This window comes from Muscardinus avellanarius (genome assembly GCF_963383645.1).
Source record: "Muscardinus avellanarius genome assembly, chromosome: 4".
Lineage (NCBI taxonomy): Eukaryota > Metazoa > Chordata > Mammalia > Rodentia > Gliridae > Muscardinus > Muscardinus avellanarius.
This window is the reverse complement of record NC_137789.1, coordinates 137039431-137059222: the sequence shown is the minus strand read 5'-3', so window position 1 is coordinate 137059222 and position 19792 is coordinate 137039431. Positions and strand designations below refer to the sequence as shown.

At 43.9% G+C, this 19792-nt stretch overlaps 1 protein-coding gene across 1 annotated transcript in view; it reads right to left on the bottom strand.

Annotated features, from left to right (window-relative positions):
* The window catches only part of CFAP58 (cilia and flagella associated protein 58), a gene marked incomplete at both ends in the record, with an annotated part of 106647 nt that overhangs the window by 35571 nt on the left and 51284 nt on the right, over window positions 1-19792 (bottom strand). The window contains 2 exons of the mRNA XM_080694861.1: window positions 14299-14403; window positions 16900-17011. Coding sequence (XP_080550987.1) covers window positions 14299-14403; window positions 16900-17011 — 217 coding nt within the window. The remainder of the gene's footprint in view (window positions 1-14298; window positions 14404-16899; window positions 17012-19792) is intronic.

The window sequence follows — 19792 nt, the reverse complement described above, 5'->3', positions numbered from 1 at the left end:
AAGGCCAGAAAAGAAGGAGCTCTTCCCCCTTCTCATCCTGTTCTTCCCCCGTTCAACCACCAGCACAGAACAATAAGCCACAAAAAGGCCTCTGGTCAGTGGTTTCGGCTTATATCGTGCCTCTCAGCACCCCATGATCTCTAGCTACGGAGCACTTTCAACCATTTACACTCAGGTTGGGGAGGACCATCACTGAGTTACCCACTAACAGAGCTGGCAAGAATTATGTTGAGTGCATTCTGCACCACCAGCCAATGGCACACGATGTTAGGTTTCTGCCTTCCAACTCTTCAAGCAGTTGTTTAATAATTGAACAATTACACTGGAATTTTTTTAGGGGGAACTAGACATGGAAATGGAATATTTGGTGGCTCTATCTGAAGGCACTAGAGAATGGCAGTTAGGGACTCTGTTCTGGAATCTGATGGTTCAGATCTACTAGAGAGGTTAGCAAACTTTTTCCTTAAAGGGCCCGATATTGAGTGTTGTAAGCCTTGTGAGCCATTCATTCCTGTCACAATTGTTCACCTGTGCCTTAGTAGCATGAAAGCAACTGTGGTCAACACATCAATGAATGACTATGGCCATGTGCCTGTAAATTTTGATTTATGGCCCCTGAATTTTGAATTTCATACATTTTACACATCATGAGACATTTGATTTTTTTTCTAACCACTTAAATATGTAAGAAACATCATTCCTGGCATGGATCATATAAAAACAAGTGATGGACCAGGTACAGCCCCTTGCGGGCCACAGTTTCCTATACCCTCATTTACAACCACAGCTTTGGCATCTCGGAGCCATAAATGCTTGGGCTTTTGTTTACAAAACAAAAGTTTTGTTTTCCCTCCTCTGTAAACTTGTAGGCAAGTTCAATTCCTCCTCTGTGAAATGCCAACAAATATAGCATCAGCCTCATCTGGGTTTCCTGTGGATACAGGAGGAGCTAAGGGTCAGTACAGGAGAGCTACAGGTGCACAGGGGATCATTCAATACCTGCGAGCTGTGTGTGCTATTTCCCTACACTCCTCAAACCTTCTGTAGCTTCTGCCAAACCCACCCAGGCTGCATCAGATAGGCTCAGGGATTATCGTGTTTCCATCATCGAAGAAACACTCTAGACTTCTCAAAGTCATGTCTGAAGACTTGGAGAGTTTGCTAGGTCCTAGAACATGCCTCAGGCCCCAGAAGCACTGTTGTATCAGCTTCCTCCTAATGCTCTTGGCCCTTGGAGTTCAACAGCTGAGAACTAGAGAGGGAGGTTATCATGCTCCAAACTGCAAATAATGCTATCTTTTGAGCACTGGCCAATTCGCAATCATTCTGCTAAGTGCTTTATGTAGTTCTTTCCCTTAATTCTCACAGCAACCAAAGGATTCTGATAAGATGATGAGCTCCAGGTTTCAGAGGAAACCAAAGACAGGGAAGGTTAAGCAGAGATCAAGGCCTATGTGTAGAAGCCAAGAGATGCGTACTTTCATCCTGGGCCTGCCATGCTCAGAGCACGAAGGTCGCACACAAAGAAAGAGGTGACCAATCTCTACTGATCCTGTGAAGACGTAGACTCAATGATTTAGCCCAGGGAGGTCTAAGATTCTGGGTTTATTATTATTATTTTATTTTGTGGTGCTGGATATTGAACTCAAGAGCATCCTACCTCCCAGCTCTGCCCTCATCTCTATTTTATATATTTTTTTAATTTGGAAACAGAGTCTTGCTAAATTGCTGAAGCTGTTCAAACCTGTGATCTTCCTATCTCAGCCTCCCAAGTACTTGGATCACAACAGGTGTGCAACACTGTGCCGGGCCTTAAGATTCTGCCATTCTAAAGAGCTCTCAAGGAATGTCAATGTTGATAGCTTGGAACCCACACCTGGAAAAACAGGCCTCTAGAAGCCATGACCAATGTGAATTCTCTCCATGCGTGACCAAGGCAGTGTGCCACAACCAGTTCAGTGTCTCTGACATTCCCACACCACAGATGATGGCGGGTAACCAAGAGCCTTTGGAGGCAGACTGCCAAGTTCAACTCCATGCTTGGCCAGGTACCAGAAGTGTGGCCTGGGGAGAAAGTCTTAGCCTCTCTGTGCCTCATGTTCCCGGGTTTGGAACGGGGGATGGTTATAAGTCTTCTTGGGTTGTAGTGACAATTAAATGAAATAATACCCATGTAAAACATTTAGAACAATGTCTACCGCAGTGCAGATCATAAACGTGAACTGATCAGGAATGGCCGTGGGATCATTTCAACAGAGCTTTGCTCCCTCATACCGCTAGAATCTCATGCGTATCCTACTGCACCCTCTACCGTTCCAGCCAGTTTACAGTCAAGTCAACCACCAGGCAGTCATAACATTAGAGAGAACGTTCGTCTTGAACAGGCAGGTCCCAGGTTTCTGGTTCAGCTCATGATTTATGTGTCTGAGGGTTTCGCCCATGATATGGGTGTGCGTGACAGTTTCCTAAAACAACAGGAATCTGAGCTCCATGCAGGTAGTGTTCTCATCTGGGTCATTTTAAGGGGTTGCTGCTCACTAGAAAGTGTGTTTCCACCCTTTGTAACCCTCTCAAGGAATAGCCTTCCATCAAGACATCGCTCTCAAGGGGGAACGTCTCAGTGTCTTCTGCATAACAAGCAGGGTAAGGCAAACCCTTGCTGACCTGCTAGGAGCTCATGTCTGTTTCTTTTCCTCTAAACTGTACCAACGCCCAGGCAAATTGCCCATCATTGCACCTGGCACACTACTACTTATGTGAATGCCACCCCTGAGGCCTGTGCATCGGGAAAGCCCCATGGCTGGCACACAGGGAACACGCAGTAAGGGACGGCTGGATTAGAACAAAATTGAGGCCTCATCTTTTGTGTGTGTGTGTGGTGGTACTGGGGTTCCTGGAAACCTTTCTACCTCTGGGCTATGCTACCAGACCTATTTTTCATATTTTTATTTAGAAACAGGATCTCTTAAGCCAGCGAGGCTGGCTTCGAACCTGCGCAATCCTCCTGTCTCTGCCTCCCAAGTGCGGGGATTACAAGCGTGCGCCACCACGCCCAGCGAGGCCTCATCTTTTAAATGAACTGTGGCATAATCCTGCCATCTGGTTACTGGATGGATGGCTCTTAACTATGATAATACTTGGTGGAGTCAAGGAAGAGCCAGAGAGAATTTGCCTGGGAGAATGGCCACTGCCTTTTTTTTTTTTTTTTTTTTTTTTTTTTTTTTTTGTGGGTCTGGGGATGGAACCCAGGGGCACTCTACCTCTGAGCTACACACCCTGCCCTATTTTTTATTCTAAGTAGCTGAGGCTGTCCACGAACCGCAATCCTCATGTCTCAGCCTCCCGAATGCTGGGATTACAAGCGTGCACCACCACACCCAACTGGCCACTGCCAGTTCTAAAGTTGGATGGCAATTTATAACTTCGATGATTGGCTAAGTGAGCCAGGGGTCTGCCAGTAGGCAGTCTTCAGGGTCTGCGAGGAAGCCGGATCTCATGTGACAGACAACTTTGATACCCAAACCCAACCCTCAGCATCTCGAAGTTCATCATTTGGAGCTAGCATGCCCGGCACACAGGAATAGCCATCAATTCCTGGAGTGTTCTGGCAGCTTCCACCTCAAGTGTACAGCCTTTTTTGCCTCTGGCCAGGGCTCCCCTGATGTGAGACTGGACAGGAGAAACGGCCTCTCAGTCTGCATTCAGGAGCATCTCAGTCCCCACACACCACACGCCAGGGCATCTCAACCAGGGGCACGAAGAACCACGGAACAAACATCTCCGCCTGCCTTTCCTTCAGGGCTCAGCTCTGCAATTCTGTCCATGGGGTTCCTAGGAGGAATGGCATCGGGGCTCACAAGGCTCCCTCTGCTCTCCACTGGCTTTTCCTCCCACCTGGTCCCCTCTCCTGTTCCCTCAGTTTAGCTACCAGGACCTCTTCCCACAAGACTGGAACCCGAAACCTTGTGGAAGTCGCAGCCACTGATAGAGTGGACCTAAAGTGAGACACCCGCCTATAGCAAAGCTCTCCTAGCGCCCTGTAAAAGATAACACAGCAGGGTGTCACACAGCTGTCCTTCAAGGCCAGGGCCCAGCCTCTGTCACTCACCCTGAAATCCCAGGTGCCTGGACACAGGTAATAGTTGATAACTCAGCACAGGGTGCTTCTGCAGCCCCTGCCTCAGAGGCTGGAGACAACCCTGGATGGTTTCAACAATTCAGGGAATTGTTACTTTTATACTTCAAAAAGAGGTGCATCCTTGTAATCCTAGCATTCAGGAGGCTGAGACCAGAGGATCGTGGTTCACAGACAGCCTCAGCTACTTAGTGAGGCCCTCTGCAACTCAGTGAGACCCGGTCTCAAAATAAAGAATAAAAAATAGGACAGGGGGTGTAGTTTGGAGGTCAAATGCCTCTGGGTTCCATCCCCAGACTTGCCAAAAAAAAAAGAGGTGCATGTGTGCGTGTGCACGCATTACTAGGGATTAAACCCAGGGACATTTTACCTCTGATCTATACCCCCAATCCTCTTTTATTTTTTATTTTGAAACATGGTCTCACTAAAGTTGCTGAGGGGTTTTTTTTGTTTGTTTGTTTGTTTGTTTGTTTTTTTGGTGGTGGTACTGGGGTTCCTGGAAGCCCTTCTACCTCCAGGCTACACTCCCAGACCTATTTTATATTTTTTTATTTGGAAATAGGGTCTCTTAAGCCAGCAAGGCTGGCTCCGAACCAGCGCGATCCTCCTGTCTCCGCCTCCCAAGCGCAGGGATGACAAGCGTGCGCCCGGCAGCTGAGGGTCTTTTTAAGTTGCTGAGGGTAGCCTTGAACTTGCAGCCCTCCTGTGCTTCAGAAAAGTTTATAAAATAAAATAGTTATTAGCAGCAAGAGAAAAGACATCTTAAGAGACCCATCTTCATGAAGCCCACCCACCCAGCCCCACAGAGCATGCTTTGCCTGTTCTGAAGAACCCAGGCCCTGCACCTCCATGACCTTGTGGCCCTGTGGCCGGCCCAATGCCTGCCTGCTCCTTTTCCTCCCTCACCATCTCCTCTGTACCTTCTGATTCTTGGGCTCTGTAATTCTTTCAGGAAAACACAACAGAGAACTAGATCAAAGAGTAAAGCTGCTTCTGTGGCTACCTTTCTTTCCTTTTATTATTTTTTTACTGTGTGTGGGGGATGTGCGTGCGTGTGTGTGTGTGTGTGTGTGTGTGTGTGTGTGTGTGTGGTTCTAGGGATTGAACCAGTGGTATTCTACCTCTAAGCTACATCCTCCAGCCCTATTTTATTTTTTATTCTGAAACAAAGCCTCACGAAGTAGCAGAAGGCCTCATACCTGTGATCCTCCTGTCTCAGCCTCCCAAGTACTGAGATTATGTGTGCCACCATGCCTGACTCTTCTCCCTCCCACACCAAGGCCTTGAAGCTCAAGGTTGCAAATTCTATCCTGGAAAGTTCCTTCGGTGTTCCTATGATTTCCCATAGGTAAAACTCAATTACTGAACAGGAATATCCATGTTTTCAGCAATTCATGAAGATTAAGGATTTTACCACATGAGCCCAATTTGGCCCGGGCAAGGAGCCGCCTCCTAGAGGTGGGACCCTCGACCCCCCAACACACACACACACACACACACACACACACACACACACACAGAGAGAGAGAGAGAGAGAGAGAGAGAGAGAGAGAGAGAGAGAGAGTAATGTCCCCTCCAAGCCCTCTGGTCTCTGATGCTGAAGGCCCTAAGAGCTCCATTTTGGATGCTCTCCGCAAGGTTCCCTTTCTCCCTCTTGTTTCTTGCCTGGCCCTGAGGGCAAATGTATTTAAGTTGCTACTCGCATTTAAGCACTTGGAAAAAACAAGTTCCAGCTGCTCAGAACAATTCTTGTGTTTTTAAGTGTTTCCAGCAAGAGGTTACAGCTTCCTACTCTGATGCCATCATGCCTTACGCCCAGTATTTGGAAGGCCATCTTGATGGAATTGATGATGGAATGAAGCCCAGGAAATGAACCGTGGTTGCTCAAGGCACTCGTGCCTGGCCTTCATCCTGCAGAAACTTTTTTTGGTAGTACTGGGAATTGAAGCATCCACGGACCTTCTACCTCTAAGCCACATCCCCAGCCCTGTATTTTTATTTTGATTTTTTAAATTTGAAACAGGGCCTTGCTGAATTACTGAGGGCCTTGCTAAGTTGCTGAGACTGGCCTCAAACCTTCAATCCTCCTGTCTCAGCCTCCCAAGGACTAGGATTACTGGCATGTGCCATAACACTGGGCCCTACCACTACTTTTTTTTTTAATGTCATTAATTGTGAGGATTCAGTTCAGATGAAGAATAAATGGAGTGACAGCAGAGAGGTGCATCGGGAGGTATGGCTAAAGATGGCTTCACTGGCCTTGCTTCCTGGAAGGAGAGAGGAGCCTGGGGCAAAAGGTAAGTCCTTCCTACCCATCCCTAAGGTTCCAGTCCTGGAAAGACTTCTTCCTCTTCCAACCAAAGCTGCTAAGTGCACTCAAGAACCATCTTTACAGCTGGGCATGGTGGCACACACTTGTAATCCCAGCATCTGAGAGACTGAGATAGGAGGATCATGGTTCGAGGACAGCCTCAGCCACTTAATGAGGCCCTTTGCAACTCAGTAAGACCCTGTTTCAAAATAAAGAATAAAAACTAGGGCTGGGGGTGTATCTTGGAGGTAGAATGCCCCTGAATTCCACTCCCAGTACTGCAAAAAAAAAAAAAAAAGAACCATTTTTACATTAACCCCGCACAAGGGGAGAACTCTGAGCACACCCGTATGAATCGGGCTATCTCCGCACATAAAGAGACACTGGCGGTTTGCATCGAGTTTATAGATCCCTAAACCCAATGTAAATTCCAGACTCCTGAAAAGTTAGAGTTAATAAAAAAAATGCAAAGGTGACAGGAAGAATAATTCCCTAACCTGTCAGCTAAAAGATAGACCCTAAATGTCTGTAAGACATATCACCTGCTGAAGGACCACCGTCCTGCCAACATAGTCAGTCACCGGACAAGTATTAGCAGGCAAGGTGATAGGGATGTGATACTCTACAAAAGAGACCTGGCACTGCCTTTGTGAAGCTTGTGGTCTAGCAGAAAAGCATCATCAAATACATGATTATAATAATTGCATTCACTGTAAGTACGCAGTGTGGTGTACAGAAATCAAGGTATAGAAGCTGGTATAAAGGCATTGCCTAGCAAGAAAGGGCTCCCTGAGATAGGAAACATTTGCACTAAGCTCTCAAGAGCGAGGAGTTGCCTGGGCCAACGCCAGTCCATTTTTATTGAGCATTTGCTATGTGCCTCATACTGCAGCTGGCGGTGAAGTTGGAGAGACAAATTATATGAAGTGGCTTTTTCTCAAAGAGCTCAGTGCAGTGAGGGGGAAATGGGCTTTGGTCTTATCTGTTCCTTGGGAATGATGGGTCTCTTCAGCACTGTTAACACAGTTTAGTCATTTAGACATTGTTCTGATGCTCAAAAGAAGTCAACCCCAAATTTCCACCATTGCAAAATGTTCTACTATGAGTGCCTAGAACTTCTCTGATGATGTAATGAAATTGAGAAACTGTCCAATTCCAAGGAGCACCTGAGGCTTTACCAGGACACCAAGCAGTGTTGCAGGGGACACACGGCTGCTGAGAAATCTAACAGCAGGCAGTCATGGGGCAGGCCGATCCATCACCCAAAAAGCAAAAAAGTGGGAGTGGAGAAGGCTAAATGAGGAACTGGTGAAAGAAGAGTGAGACAAGATGTTAAATTTGGAGGCTAGGAAAAACTGCCTGGTGTCTAACAGTAGTAAGAATAATGGTAATGTTAATGACAGCGTGGTGAATAATAACCGCACACCCTTCTGAACCTCTGTGTGCAGTGCTGCACTCAATTCCAGGAGCAAGAACTGTCATCGGTCCCATTTTACAGATGAGAACACTAGGGATTAAAACAAGAGATTTCTGTTGATAGCAATCAGAGTAAATAACCTGAAATCTAGTCTGCAAAGTTTTGAATGTCCTGAATAAACCTACGCATATTTTTGTATCACAAAGCAGATTTGCAGGTAGTTTGCTCAACTGTCAAAACAAAAAAGTGACCTGAAATGAAAGCTCCCTAAGGGGGCTATCCCCTGGGGGGGGGGCAGACTCAGTATATGAGGGGCCTGGCTTTGAGTGCCCACAGGAGGACAAAGGGTTGCAGAGTGTGGTGGTGCTCGCCTGTAACCCCAGTACCTGGGAGGCTGCGAGAGGAACATCACAGGTTCAAGGCATAGACCTCCACCTGCTGGGACAAGAAGATCGTGAAGAAACCTAACTCTCTCTCCTTGATTCTGGCTGGGAAAATAGGATTCTCTGAGAATTAGACTGTCGGTTCTATTCTCTGAGAATAGAACCCCCTGTCACAAGAGACTGGAGTTCTCATACACATTTACCAAGTGGTCCAAGAAGCCCCAAAGTGAAGATTTAACATGAATTTTATTCTAAGCAAGAGATATCACCTAGGGCACCTGCAGAAAAAAAAAAAATGAAGAGACACACCTTTCCCCATATCCTTCCCAAGTCCCTAAACAAAGGATTTTTTTTTTTTGGGGGGGTGGTTCTGGGATGGATTTTGTGTGTGTGTGTGTGGGTCTGGGATGGAACCCAGAGGCATTTGACCTCCGAGCTACAACCTCTGCCCAATTTTTTATTCTTTATTTTGAAACAGGGTCTCACTGAGTTGCGAAGGGCCTCACTAAGTAGCTGAGGCTGACCTCGAACCACGATCCTCTGGTCTCAGCCTCCCGAATGCTGGGATTACAAGTGTGCGCCACCACACCCGGCTCAACAAAGGCTTTCTTAAAGTGAGTTCACAATCCAAAATCACAAAACATGAAAGGAAAGAAATCCACCATGAATTATTAAATTTATTGATTATTTTTAAAAGCCTCAAGATCTTTATATAGTAAAATAATTAGACCATAAAATATTTTAAAGTAACCGAAAACATGAGGGAGAGAATAGAAACATGAGAAAAAAGCAAGACGACACTGTCAACAAAGACCAGGCATATGTGAAGAACAACACAAAAAATTTTAAAAAAAATCTCAGTGACTATTAGCAGATAAGCACACTTTAAGGAAGAATGGATGAAGCCGGGCGTGGTGGCGCACGCTTGTAATCCCAGCATTCGGGAGGCTGAGACAGGAGCATCACAGTTCGTGGGCAGCCTCAGCTACTTAGTGAGGCCCTTTGCAACTCAGTGAGACCCTGTTTCAAAATAAAGAATAAAAAATAGGGCTGAGGGTATATATAGCCCCTGGGTTCCATCCCCAGTAATGAAAAACAAAAAAAGAATGGATGAAAATGGATGAACAAGATAAAGCTCAGAAGACATGACAGAGAGAGAATATCAACAAGGCCATAAGGAAAAGAACATATGTAATAGCAGTTATAGAATTAATGCATAAAGGAGAAGTTATGGAAGTCACAAGAATCCACAGATTCAGGTCAAGTGAATTCTAAGCATAGTAAATAAAACTAAATTCACACGAAAAGCCGGGCGTGGTGGCGCCCGCTTGTAATCCCCGCGCTTGGGAGGCGGAGACAGGAGGATCGCGTAGGTTCGAAGCCAGCCGCGCTGGTTGGTTTAAGAGACCCTGTTTCCAAATAAAGATATAAAATGGGTCTGGGAGTGTAGCCCGGAGGTAGAAGGGCTTCCAGGAACCCCAGGACCACACACAAAAAAAAAAAATTCACATGAAAATGCATACTGATGCCTCAAAATACAAAAGGCAAAGAGAAGATTTAACAACCTAAACTGAAGAAAAGGCAGGTTACCTAAAAAGAAGCAATAATAAATAGACTTAAAACAGACTTCCCAGAAGCATCTCTAGAATCCGAAACACAAAGGGACAGAATATTCAAAGAACAAAGAGACAATAGGATTCCCAGGTGAGTTTTTGGTCCCAGGTGAGACCAAAATAACATCTTCAGGCAAACGAGGAATATGGCAACCATTACAGAATCTTTCACTGAAAGAACTGTAAAAGGGTATACTTCAAAAGAAAGAGATGGACCCAGAGGAAGGACTTGGAGATGTGGGAAAATAGAAAACAAAAGAATGGGTATACATCCTGGAAAATCTGAATGAATTGATTCTATAAAGTAATAATAATGATGACTAATATTGTCAACAGAAGAGTAACTCATGTTAACACACTCTGAGACCTTGTATTATTTGTAAGAATAAAGATACTGGGCAATTTTAGACTTGTTTAGACCTGATGTCAATGCACATGTTAAATTTTCAAGGGAGAGCCGGGCGTGGCGGCGCACGCTTGCAATCCCCGCGCTTGGGAGGCTGAGACAGGAGGATCGCACGGGTTCGAAGCCAGCCTCAGCTACTTAGTGAGGCTCTCAGCACCTTAGTGAGACCCTGTTTCCAAATAAAATATAAATTAGGTCTGGGAGTATAGCCTGGAAGTAGGAAGCCTCTGGGTTCCACCTCCTGTACAAAAATAAAAATTATAAAATTTTTTAAAAATTAAAAACTATATTCAAGAGAGAACTGGGCATGGTAGTGCATGCTTGTAATCCAGATAGTTGGAAGGCTGAGGCAGGAGTATTGTAGGTTTGTGGCCAGACTCAGCTACTTAGTGAGGTCCTCCTCAACTTAGTAAAACCCTGTTTCAAAAATAATGAATAAAAAAAGGGTGTAAGTGTAGGTGTAGCTCGGAGGTAGACTGTCCCTGGGATCAATCCCCAGTATCAAATTAAAAAATATATATATTCAAGAGAATCCATTAGAAAAAGAGACACAAAGATAGAATTAGTTAGTATATTTAATGGAATCCAAAAAAGAGACAATTACATTGAGCATTGAGTGCTGCTAACTCTGGAAAAAGAAACAAACAGGACAAAGTGGTCATGGGGAGGGGGGTGGCTAGAGGAGAGAGGAAAGAATAATGAAAACTCAATCCAATAAGAGGCGGAAACATTAGCACTTGTTAAGCATTTTTAAAAGATCAGGGCAAGCTGGGCGTGGTGGCACACACTTGTAATCCCCGTGCTTGGGAGGCAGAGACAGGAGAATGGCACAGGTTCGAAGCCAGCCTCAGCTGGCTTAAGAGACCCTATTTCCAAATATAAAATAGGTCCAGGAGTGTAGGTTGGAGGTAGAAGGGTTTTCAGGAACCCCAGTACCACCAAAAAAATGAAAGAAAGAAAGAAAGAAAGAAAGAAAGAAAGAAAGAAAGAAAGAAAGAAAGAAGGAAGAAAGAAAGAGGGTGGGAGGGAGGGAGGGGAAGGAAGGAGAAGGAAAGAAGGAGGGAAGGAAGGAAGGTAGGAAGGAAGGAAGGAAGGAAGGAAGGAAGGAAGGAAGGAAGGAAGATAGATAAATCAGGGCAGATAATGCAAAATAAGAAGATAGAAGTAAACCTGAAATTCTCAATAAACATAAATGAACTCAACACATCAATCAAGAGATAATGACTAATCAAGGAATGGTGTAATCCCAGAATCTGGGAGCCTGAGACAGGAGGGTCTCAGGTTCAAAATCAGCCTCAGCAACTTGATAAGGCTCTCAGCAACCTATTGAGATTCTTCTTCAAAATAAAAAATAAAATAAAATATAGCTGGGGGTATAGATCAGAGGTAAAATGCCCCTGGGTTCAATAGCCAAAGATTTGCCTAAAATATAAGGTCATCAAAATTTTTAAAGCACAGGAAAATTATTTTATACATCCAGCTGTCAATGCTATATTGATATTAGATTAAAATTTTAAGTAAAAGCATTATTAGGAGGGATTTTGTATAGTATTAAAGGAATAACTCACCAGGAAGAAATAAAAATTATAAACTTTTACTCATCTTTATGATCATAATCTAAAATGTACCTGAAGTTAAAAATGACTGAACTACAGGGTGAAAAAGACAAATACTAAAACTTATTTTTTCAGCCATTAGGCAAACTAAAAACTAAGAAAAGTATAGATTTGGACAATGCAATTAACAAAGTTGATCAAATAAACATAAAATGCTGATCCCTGATCATTTGATGAGTAAATATCTTTTTAAACTATAGGTATATATAGCTACACCTACACCCCTTTTTTATTCTTTTTTATTCTTTATTTTATTCTTTTTTTTTTTTTTTTGGTGGTACAGGGGATGGAACCCAAGGGCCTTCTACCCCCAGGCTACACTTCCAGACCTATTTTATATTTTATTTGGAAAATATCTTTTTAAACTATAAGTATATGAATACTTAAAATATCATTTAGTTGGTCACAAAGCAAGTCCCAACAAGTTCCTACAAATCCATATAGACAGCAATAAAAAAAGATAAATCAACAAATAAAAAAATAAATATATAAGTATTTGGAGATATTTTAATGTATTTTAATTGTCATAGGAGAAACGGTGGCTTTTCTAAGACTTATTCTCAATGAAGAAACAATTCTGAAGGTAGACAATATTTAGAGCTGAACACCATATATCAAAACTTGTGGGAAGGAACTAAAGAAATTACTTAGTGGCCATTGGAAGACTCAATTGCTTTTAGTAGAAAAGAAAAGGCTAGAAGAGTAACATGCCTGGTAGAGTGGCCTAGCATTAATGCAGTCCTGGGTTCTATCCCCAGCACAACAGGAGAAAAGAAAGGAAGAGGGAAAGAAAGAGAGGGGTGAAGGGAGAAAAAGAGGAGAGAGAGGAAGGAAAGACTAACCATTAACGAGTTGAGCATCGATCTTAAGACAGTAAAAGATCAAATAAATTCAAAGTATATAAAAGAAAGGAAATAATAAAGTCTAAACCCCTCCAAAAAAACAAATGTTCAATCAAGAGTTTTGACAAAAAAATAAAATTTGATACTTTTAAAAACTTACCAAGTGAGGAGAAGAGCAGAAGAGGCTGAGTCCTGGAGTGGTGGGGAGTGCGGGTGCTGGAGCCGAATGCCCGGGAGGAATCCCAGCCCTGCCACCTGCCACTCTGGCCTGGGACAGTGCCTCGTGGTCCCCAACATGGAGACATGGCTCAGACTCTGGACTGTATGCCCCCAGTGCCCATGAGCTAATTGGTCACCCTCCCAGCTGACCCGAGAACCTTCTCATAGTGAAATGCGGTATTGCTATCACCGTCGTACAGAAGGGAAAATTGAGGTTGGGAAATGTAATCCCTCCAAGATATGGAACTATCAAGTGTTGGAACTGATTCAGGACCAGATCCCCCTAACCGCAGAGTCTGTCCTCTCAACCCCATGCTTATCTAGGAATAAAGAGGAAAATCCTGGTGCCTCTCAGTGTCATGACACCCAGGAATAGTATTGACTGTCTACCCAGCCTGAGGGGAAAATGTTTCTTAAGGTCAAGTGTAAAATCCAAAAGACAAATACTGCTTGCACCTATCTAGAAGTTCCCAGTCCTACTACTGGTAACCTGATAGTTAAAATTATAGAGTCAGCAAATAGGAGGAACAATTAGTAATAGTTATCAGACACCATGGCCTAGCATAAAAATGCTGAGGTCTTTCAATGCTCACAACATCCTTTTTAAAGGGGGTTCTACTATGGTCCCGTAATGTAGATTAAAAAGCTCAGATGCTGAGAAGTTACATTCAAATAGCTATGAGTTGGCAGAGACAGAATTCAGTCCTTAACTCTTGGGCCCTGACTTTCTCATCCACTAATTGTGGGTGACAATACCCACCCCCTGCACCATAAAGAAGAAATGAGACCAAGCAGGTAAAGTCTCCAAATAGCACCATACCTGGCCTGCGGTCAGCGAGGAAGAGGATGACGATGGTGAAGATATCTTTTACAAAGATACATGCCTACTTGCTCCCAGAAAGTGTACCTCATAAAATCCCCAAAGATATCTTTCCTTTCCCAGCCCCCTCCCCCAAATATGTCCATGTGGATGGATCATTTATGCTGCGTGAGAAAGCTTATTTTCAAAATCAGAATCGCAGCACTTCACATGATATGAAGATAGGAAGAAAAGTATTTAAAAGGACCTGACAAAATTGTAGGAAAGTGAGAAAGAAAAAAATGCTCACATTACCCGACTGCAGTGAGTCTAGCCTTGAACTTAATTTTCTGGAATTCTTGAAATATCAGAGATCGCAGCATAAAAGACCAATTAATCAGGCTGCGTTTGTTCTTGATGTGTGAGTCGCTGTTGCCACCTACAGTTCAAGGTGGGGTGTGCAGCCCTGCGACAGGGCTAATTCTCAGACCTTAGTCCTGGAGAAGCTGGTGCTGAGAAAATATGTGTTCCCCGAGTGTAAACAATAGAAATGCTACCTGGAGCAGCAGCTCCTTCTCCACCACCTCCTCCGTCTTACTGATGAGCCGCTTCTGCAGGGTGTGAATTTTCTGTATCAGCTCAAAGGTACTGGGATCGCTGGCCTGTCCAAGGGGAACAGCAAAAAAAGACAGCTGTGAGATCAACAGTGTCAAACAAAGCACCAAGGTTCCTACATAAAATAATTATCATTTTCTTAAAATCTATTGCAAACCTGCAGAACCAATACCAAGAGAATTAGAACAAAACAAAAGCATAACCAATGGGATAATCATAAATACCTGCCCACCACCATAAAAATAAGACCACCATTTTCTTTTTTTTTTTTCTTTTTTTTTTTATGGTACTGGGGTTCCTGGAAGCCCTTCTACCTCCGGGCTACACTCCCAGACCTATTCTATATTTTTTTATTTGGAAACAGGGTCTCTAAAGCCAGAGAGGCTGGCTCCGAACCAGCGTAATCCTCCTATCTCTGCCTCCCAAGCACGGGGATTACAAGCGTGCGCCACCACGCCTGGCTAGACCACCGTTTTCTTAATGTCTTGCCTACATAACGGTTATCTTTTTATGAAAACGAATATTTTATTCCACCAGTAAGAATAATAAGAATAATGATAGCTACTATGTTTCACCCCCGATTCTCTGTGTCATCCAGACACTTGGCTGAGTCTTTTCCATACAATAGTTTATTTTAGCCACATCACAGCTCTATAAGACAGCATTAATCTTCCCGTCTTACAAATATCACAACTGAGGCCCGGAGAAATTAAGTCATTTGACCAGATGGGTAAAGATCAGAGCTGGACTCGAACCCAGACGAGCCCGTCTCTCGAGGCTGTGGTTCCATTGCAGTGCTTAGAGGCTGTCTCTGTGAGCTCCAGTTTCTATAGGAATGAGCCAGGATCTCCTAATTTGCTCCACCTTAGGAATCCCCTTTGGTCATTGTCAGTAAGATTCATTACAGTCTGTGCCGGGCAGGGCTACAGGGTGTGGACTTCTGCTAATAATTGTCAGCAGAGCATGTCCATGGTATTTCACTCTCAAATGGAGTTATCAACCCATAAAGCTTTCTTCAATAGCTATCTGTGTACACCCCAAACAAAGGCTACTCCTATTAATTGATCATTTGTCCTCCAGACTCTGAGCCAAAGCTTCACTTTCGACTGCACTGACATTTCTGATTAATCCAGCAGCTAAATATTTTTCAACTGCCTCCTAGAGTTTCTCTTTTCTAATTTTTTTTAAAATAGAAATTGACATGGAGTTGGAAACTTTAAAGATCTGCCTGAAAACACATGGAGTGAACGAAAGGGATGGTAAACGGACTTAATCTTCGGCTCCACTTTTCCCAGCAAGGTCAGGGACATCCCTGGGCTAGCAAACCACTCCACGCTTGGTGATTGAAAAGGAGTAAGTGAAGGTTAAAAGAGAAAAAATAATAAAGATATTTTATTGACTCTGACGTTAAGAAACACTAAGCTGTGCCAACTTATACCCGTATACTGGGACTAAATTTGGCACGAGTTCAGTTTGGCAGGGCTGGGTGTTGTTAAAATTCAGACCTCATGTTTACATAACAATTTATAATACATTAGCCTTAATGCTTTCTTCATTAAAAAGGAAAAAAAAAGAAAATGAAAAACAAACATCTACTTGGCCAATTTTCCACCTCGCCCTGATCTTTCTTGTTGTATCCTGGGCTTACATCTCTCAACACCCTAATTGTTCCTTTAGTGCAACACCCTTCGGTACCCACATTGCTCAGTACAGCTAAAAGAGAGGGTACTGTTTTTCTTGAATCAGAAGAGCTTGCCTTTCTGATCTACAGTGCTGGTGGCAATGTGTATCCAGAAGGAATAAAATAAAATAAAATATGAAGTCCCATTCTCTCCCCCTATCTGGGGACTTTGGCCATGTCCCCAGATCCTGAGAGAAATAATTTGGCTAACACAATGCTAAACCTTCCTAAAACGGGCTAGTTCATCCAGGCATGGTGGCACACACTTGCTTATCATCCCAGTACTTGGGAGGCTTGAGACAGGAGGTTTGAAGGTTCAAGGACAGCCTTGGAATTTAATAAACCTTGTTTACTAAAAAATAAATAAAAATAAAAAATATAAGGGTGTAGTTCAAAGGTAGAAGGCCCCTGGGTTCAGCTTCTAGTGCCAAAATAAAAGAAAGAAAAAAAGAAAAAGAAAAAACAACAATATTTCCTACAAAGAAGAAAAGAAAGGAATGTAAAACCCACTTGATTAGAAAATGACTAAGATGCTGATACAGCTAAAAGTGATTAACAATACAAGACTAACAAGCAGTTGTAGGGTAACTGATGGACCAAAAAATACTTAAAAATTTTTATGTGATTTGTAGAAGCAAGTTCTTACTGGCTCTTTTTTCGTGGGGGCAGAAAGGATTATGTCTGGGATTGTTAAAAGCAAAACTCAAATGAAGCATCTGGTTGTGGAACAACCCAATTTGCATTTGGTCCAGTCTTACATTCTAGGTGACAGTTTTCAGAGCATTAAATGGAAGGGCCCTTCATACTGAGCTCTGGGTTAGCAGCCTGGCGCAGGGTGGCAGGTGAGCTTCCCAGGTGTTACCTCGAGCTTCCTCCATCTGTGTACGTTCATGGGGTTCTCCAGCTCCTCCTCCAGGGCTCGGCACCGTGTTCTCTCCTTCAAAAATTCTCTCTGCATGTGAAATAGCTCCTGCCTGGAATAATACAAGATTGCTTTTGTGAGGAAATTCTCCACCCCTTTGAACATCATACCTTTACACAGCTACATACACACTACATCACACATACAAAGTTGGAATTCGGGGGACTTTTGTGAACACTAAGTCCTGGCTCTAAAATCTGGGCAACACGCAAAGGATATCCATTCTTGCAGAGCTCAACAACCGCCTCAGCTTTAAACAGCAACACAGAAACTAAGTGCCAGCCTTCAGAATGTTGATTCTGAATGCTCATGGGATTTAGAAGTGCACAAAATGAGCCAGGCATGGTGTACACGCCTGAAATCCCAGTACTCGAGAGGCTGCAATCCTTTAAGAGGACTTCAGGTTCAAGACCAGCCTCAGCAAATTAGTGAGGCTCTCGGCATCCCAGTGAAACCCTGTTTTCCAACCAAAATAGGGTTGGGAGTGGTGTAGCTTTGGAGGCAGAATGTATCTGAGTTCCATTCCCAGTAACACACACACACACACACACACACACACACACACACACAGAGAGAGAGAGAATTACACAAACAGAATTACACAGAATTATATGAAATGAAGGAGGAGGTGGGAGGTGAATTGTGAGCATTTCAAGATACTTTTCAGTGTTTCCCCACATCTCTGCAGTAGCCGTAAGCGATCAGTCTACACTGCACAGTGTCACCTGACAGTGAGGACACAGGCGAGAGCCTGGCCAGGAACCAGGGCATCTGCCTCTACCCTCAGGGCGCACTGGAATTGTGTGGGGAGCTCTGATGGCAGCCTTTTGCCTGCACCCACCCCAGAGGGATTCCACATTACAGGATCTGGGGCAGGACCTGCTTATAATTTTAATATGCAGCCAGGGCTAGAGACACTGAATTAGGAATTGTGAGGATATTTTGCCTCATGTTCTGTAATGTAACTATCATTCATAGACAGCTAAAAAAAAAAAAAAAAAAAAAAAAAAAAAAAAAAGTCCTGAAGCGCTAGCTCTGGTTTCAGCAGACTTCTAAAATCTCTGGCAGCATCTAGTTGATGGTGCCCTGCTCCAGCCCCCATTGGTGTCCTGTGAGCTGGCTGCCACTCTAGGGACCAGAAGTTTCCTTGGGAGGTGGAGAAGTGGCCAGCACTTGTACCAACGGCTGCAATAAGGACATTAATATCTGTCCTCGTCTGCTGTGGGTGCGCAGATTACGAATACCAGGCCATCTCTTTTACTTAATTGCTTCATTTAAACCAATAATACAACTTCCCCTCATTAGCAAGACAAACCATTAGAATTAACTGCGTGATGCTCACTTGACAGGGAGCTCAGAATTAGCTGCTTAGAATTAAAAGCATATTTGTAACACTTCCATTCTCCAGAGTATCATCAGAAGAGGGGGACAAAAAGTATTAGCTACCCTGCTTAATGGCTTACTTTATAATGGACTCAGAGACATTTAGTGATTTGCCTAAAGTCACACAGCTTGTAGGTGGCTAAGCTGAGATTAGATTAACAGCCCAGGCCTGCTTGCTTCCAGTCTTTATCAAGTTGTCTTCTCATTGAAAAAGAAAATAAGATTCATTATCAACAAGCTAGCGTTTTGGCTAGGAAGGGGTAAAACTTGAGCCTTTATGAATGTCATAAAAATAGCTCATGGCTAGTTTAGCAATGATCTGGAGACCATTCAGTAGCTACTTAGAATGAATCCGTTGGTCTCCAAACTACCAATGGTAGTATCTCTGGGCAGTAAAGTTATGAGTGATTTTCTAAGCACTTCTTTGTATTTTTTGGCATTTACCATATTCTCTACAATGAATTTGTACTTTCATCATCAGAAATAAAACCAACTCTAAAAAAAAAAAAGAGACTTCCGGGAAGATGGCGACCGAGAAAAGCGGGGCTTAAGAGCCCCGCTAACAACCAATCTCCATTACCACAAAGTCAGCGCCTTTCATAGCCAGAAAACACCATCACCAGAGAAACAAAAAAATCACCAGGCTCCAGAGAGAAAGCGGACTGAGAACAGAGCTCAGAGCCACAGAGGAGATACACCGGCCTCATGCCCGAGGACGCGGCAGCAGTGCCATACTGCCGGCAGCAGCGGCAATTTCACCAGACGGCTACAGCAAGCTGAGGTGAGCCACTGCGGAACAGCCAGGCAGGATTTTTCAGCGCAGGGAACACCTAAAGCTCCCAGTGGCTGAGCTCAGCACATGCTGCAGGGACTCAGAGTGGAACTCAAAACCAAGAAGAAATAAGCCAGCCTCACGGCCGAGGGCGTAGCAGCGGCGCCATATTGCCACCGGCGGCAGCAGCAGCGAATTCAGCGAGGCCAGTACAGCTACATCTGCGCACTCAAGAACAGTGAGTCAAATTGCGGGCCACAGAGGAGAAATCCCAGTACTGTACTCCCTGGGACTTGACCCAGTGGGGGAGGGGCGGTGGCAGAGATATCACACCATAGGAGAACGCCCAACCTGGCACCCCCCACAGTCTAAAGCAGCCTCTATCGACTCTCTGGGTCGGAGACTCTGTGATAAAACCCAGTAAAGGAGTAGTGGGGTCTGAGATACTACTGACTCGAGATCCAGAACACCTTAAGTGAAGTCATAGTGACCCAAGGGAAGAACCCAGAGAAGGCACAAACATCCGAAATCATGGGAAAGAGGAATAATACTGGAGCAATGAATGCACACAACCCCACAACATCAGAACCCGATAAAACAGAAAATCAGAGATTTCTAGAAGATCAAATCAGGAAAATAACTGTAGAAATAATAGAGGTGCTTCGAAAAGAACTCAGA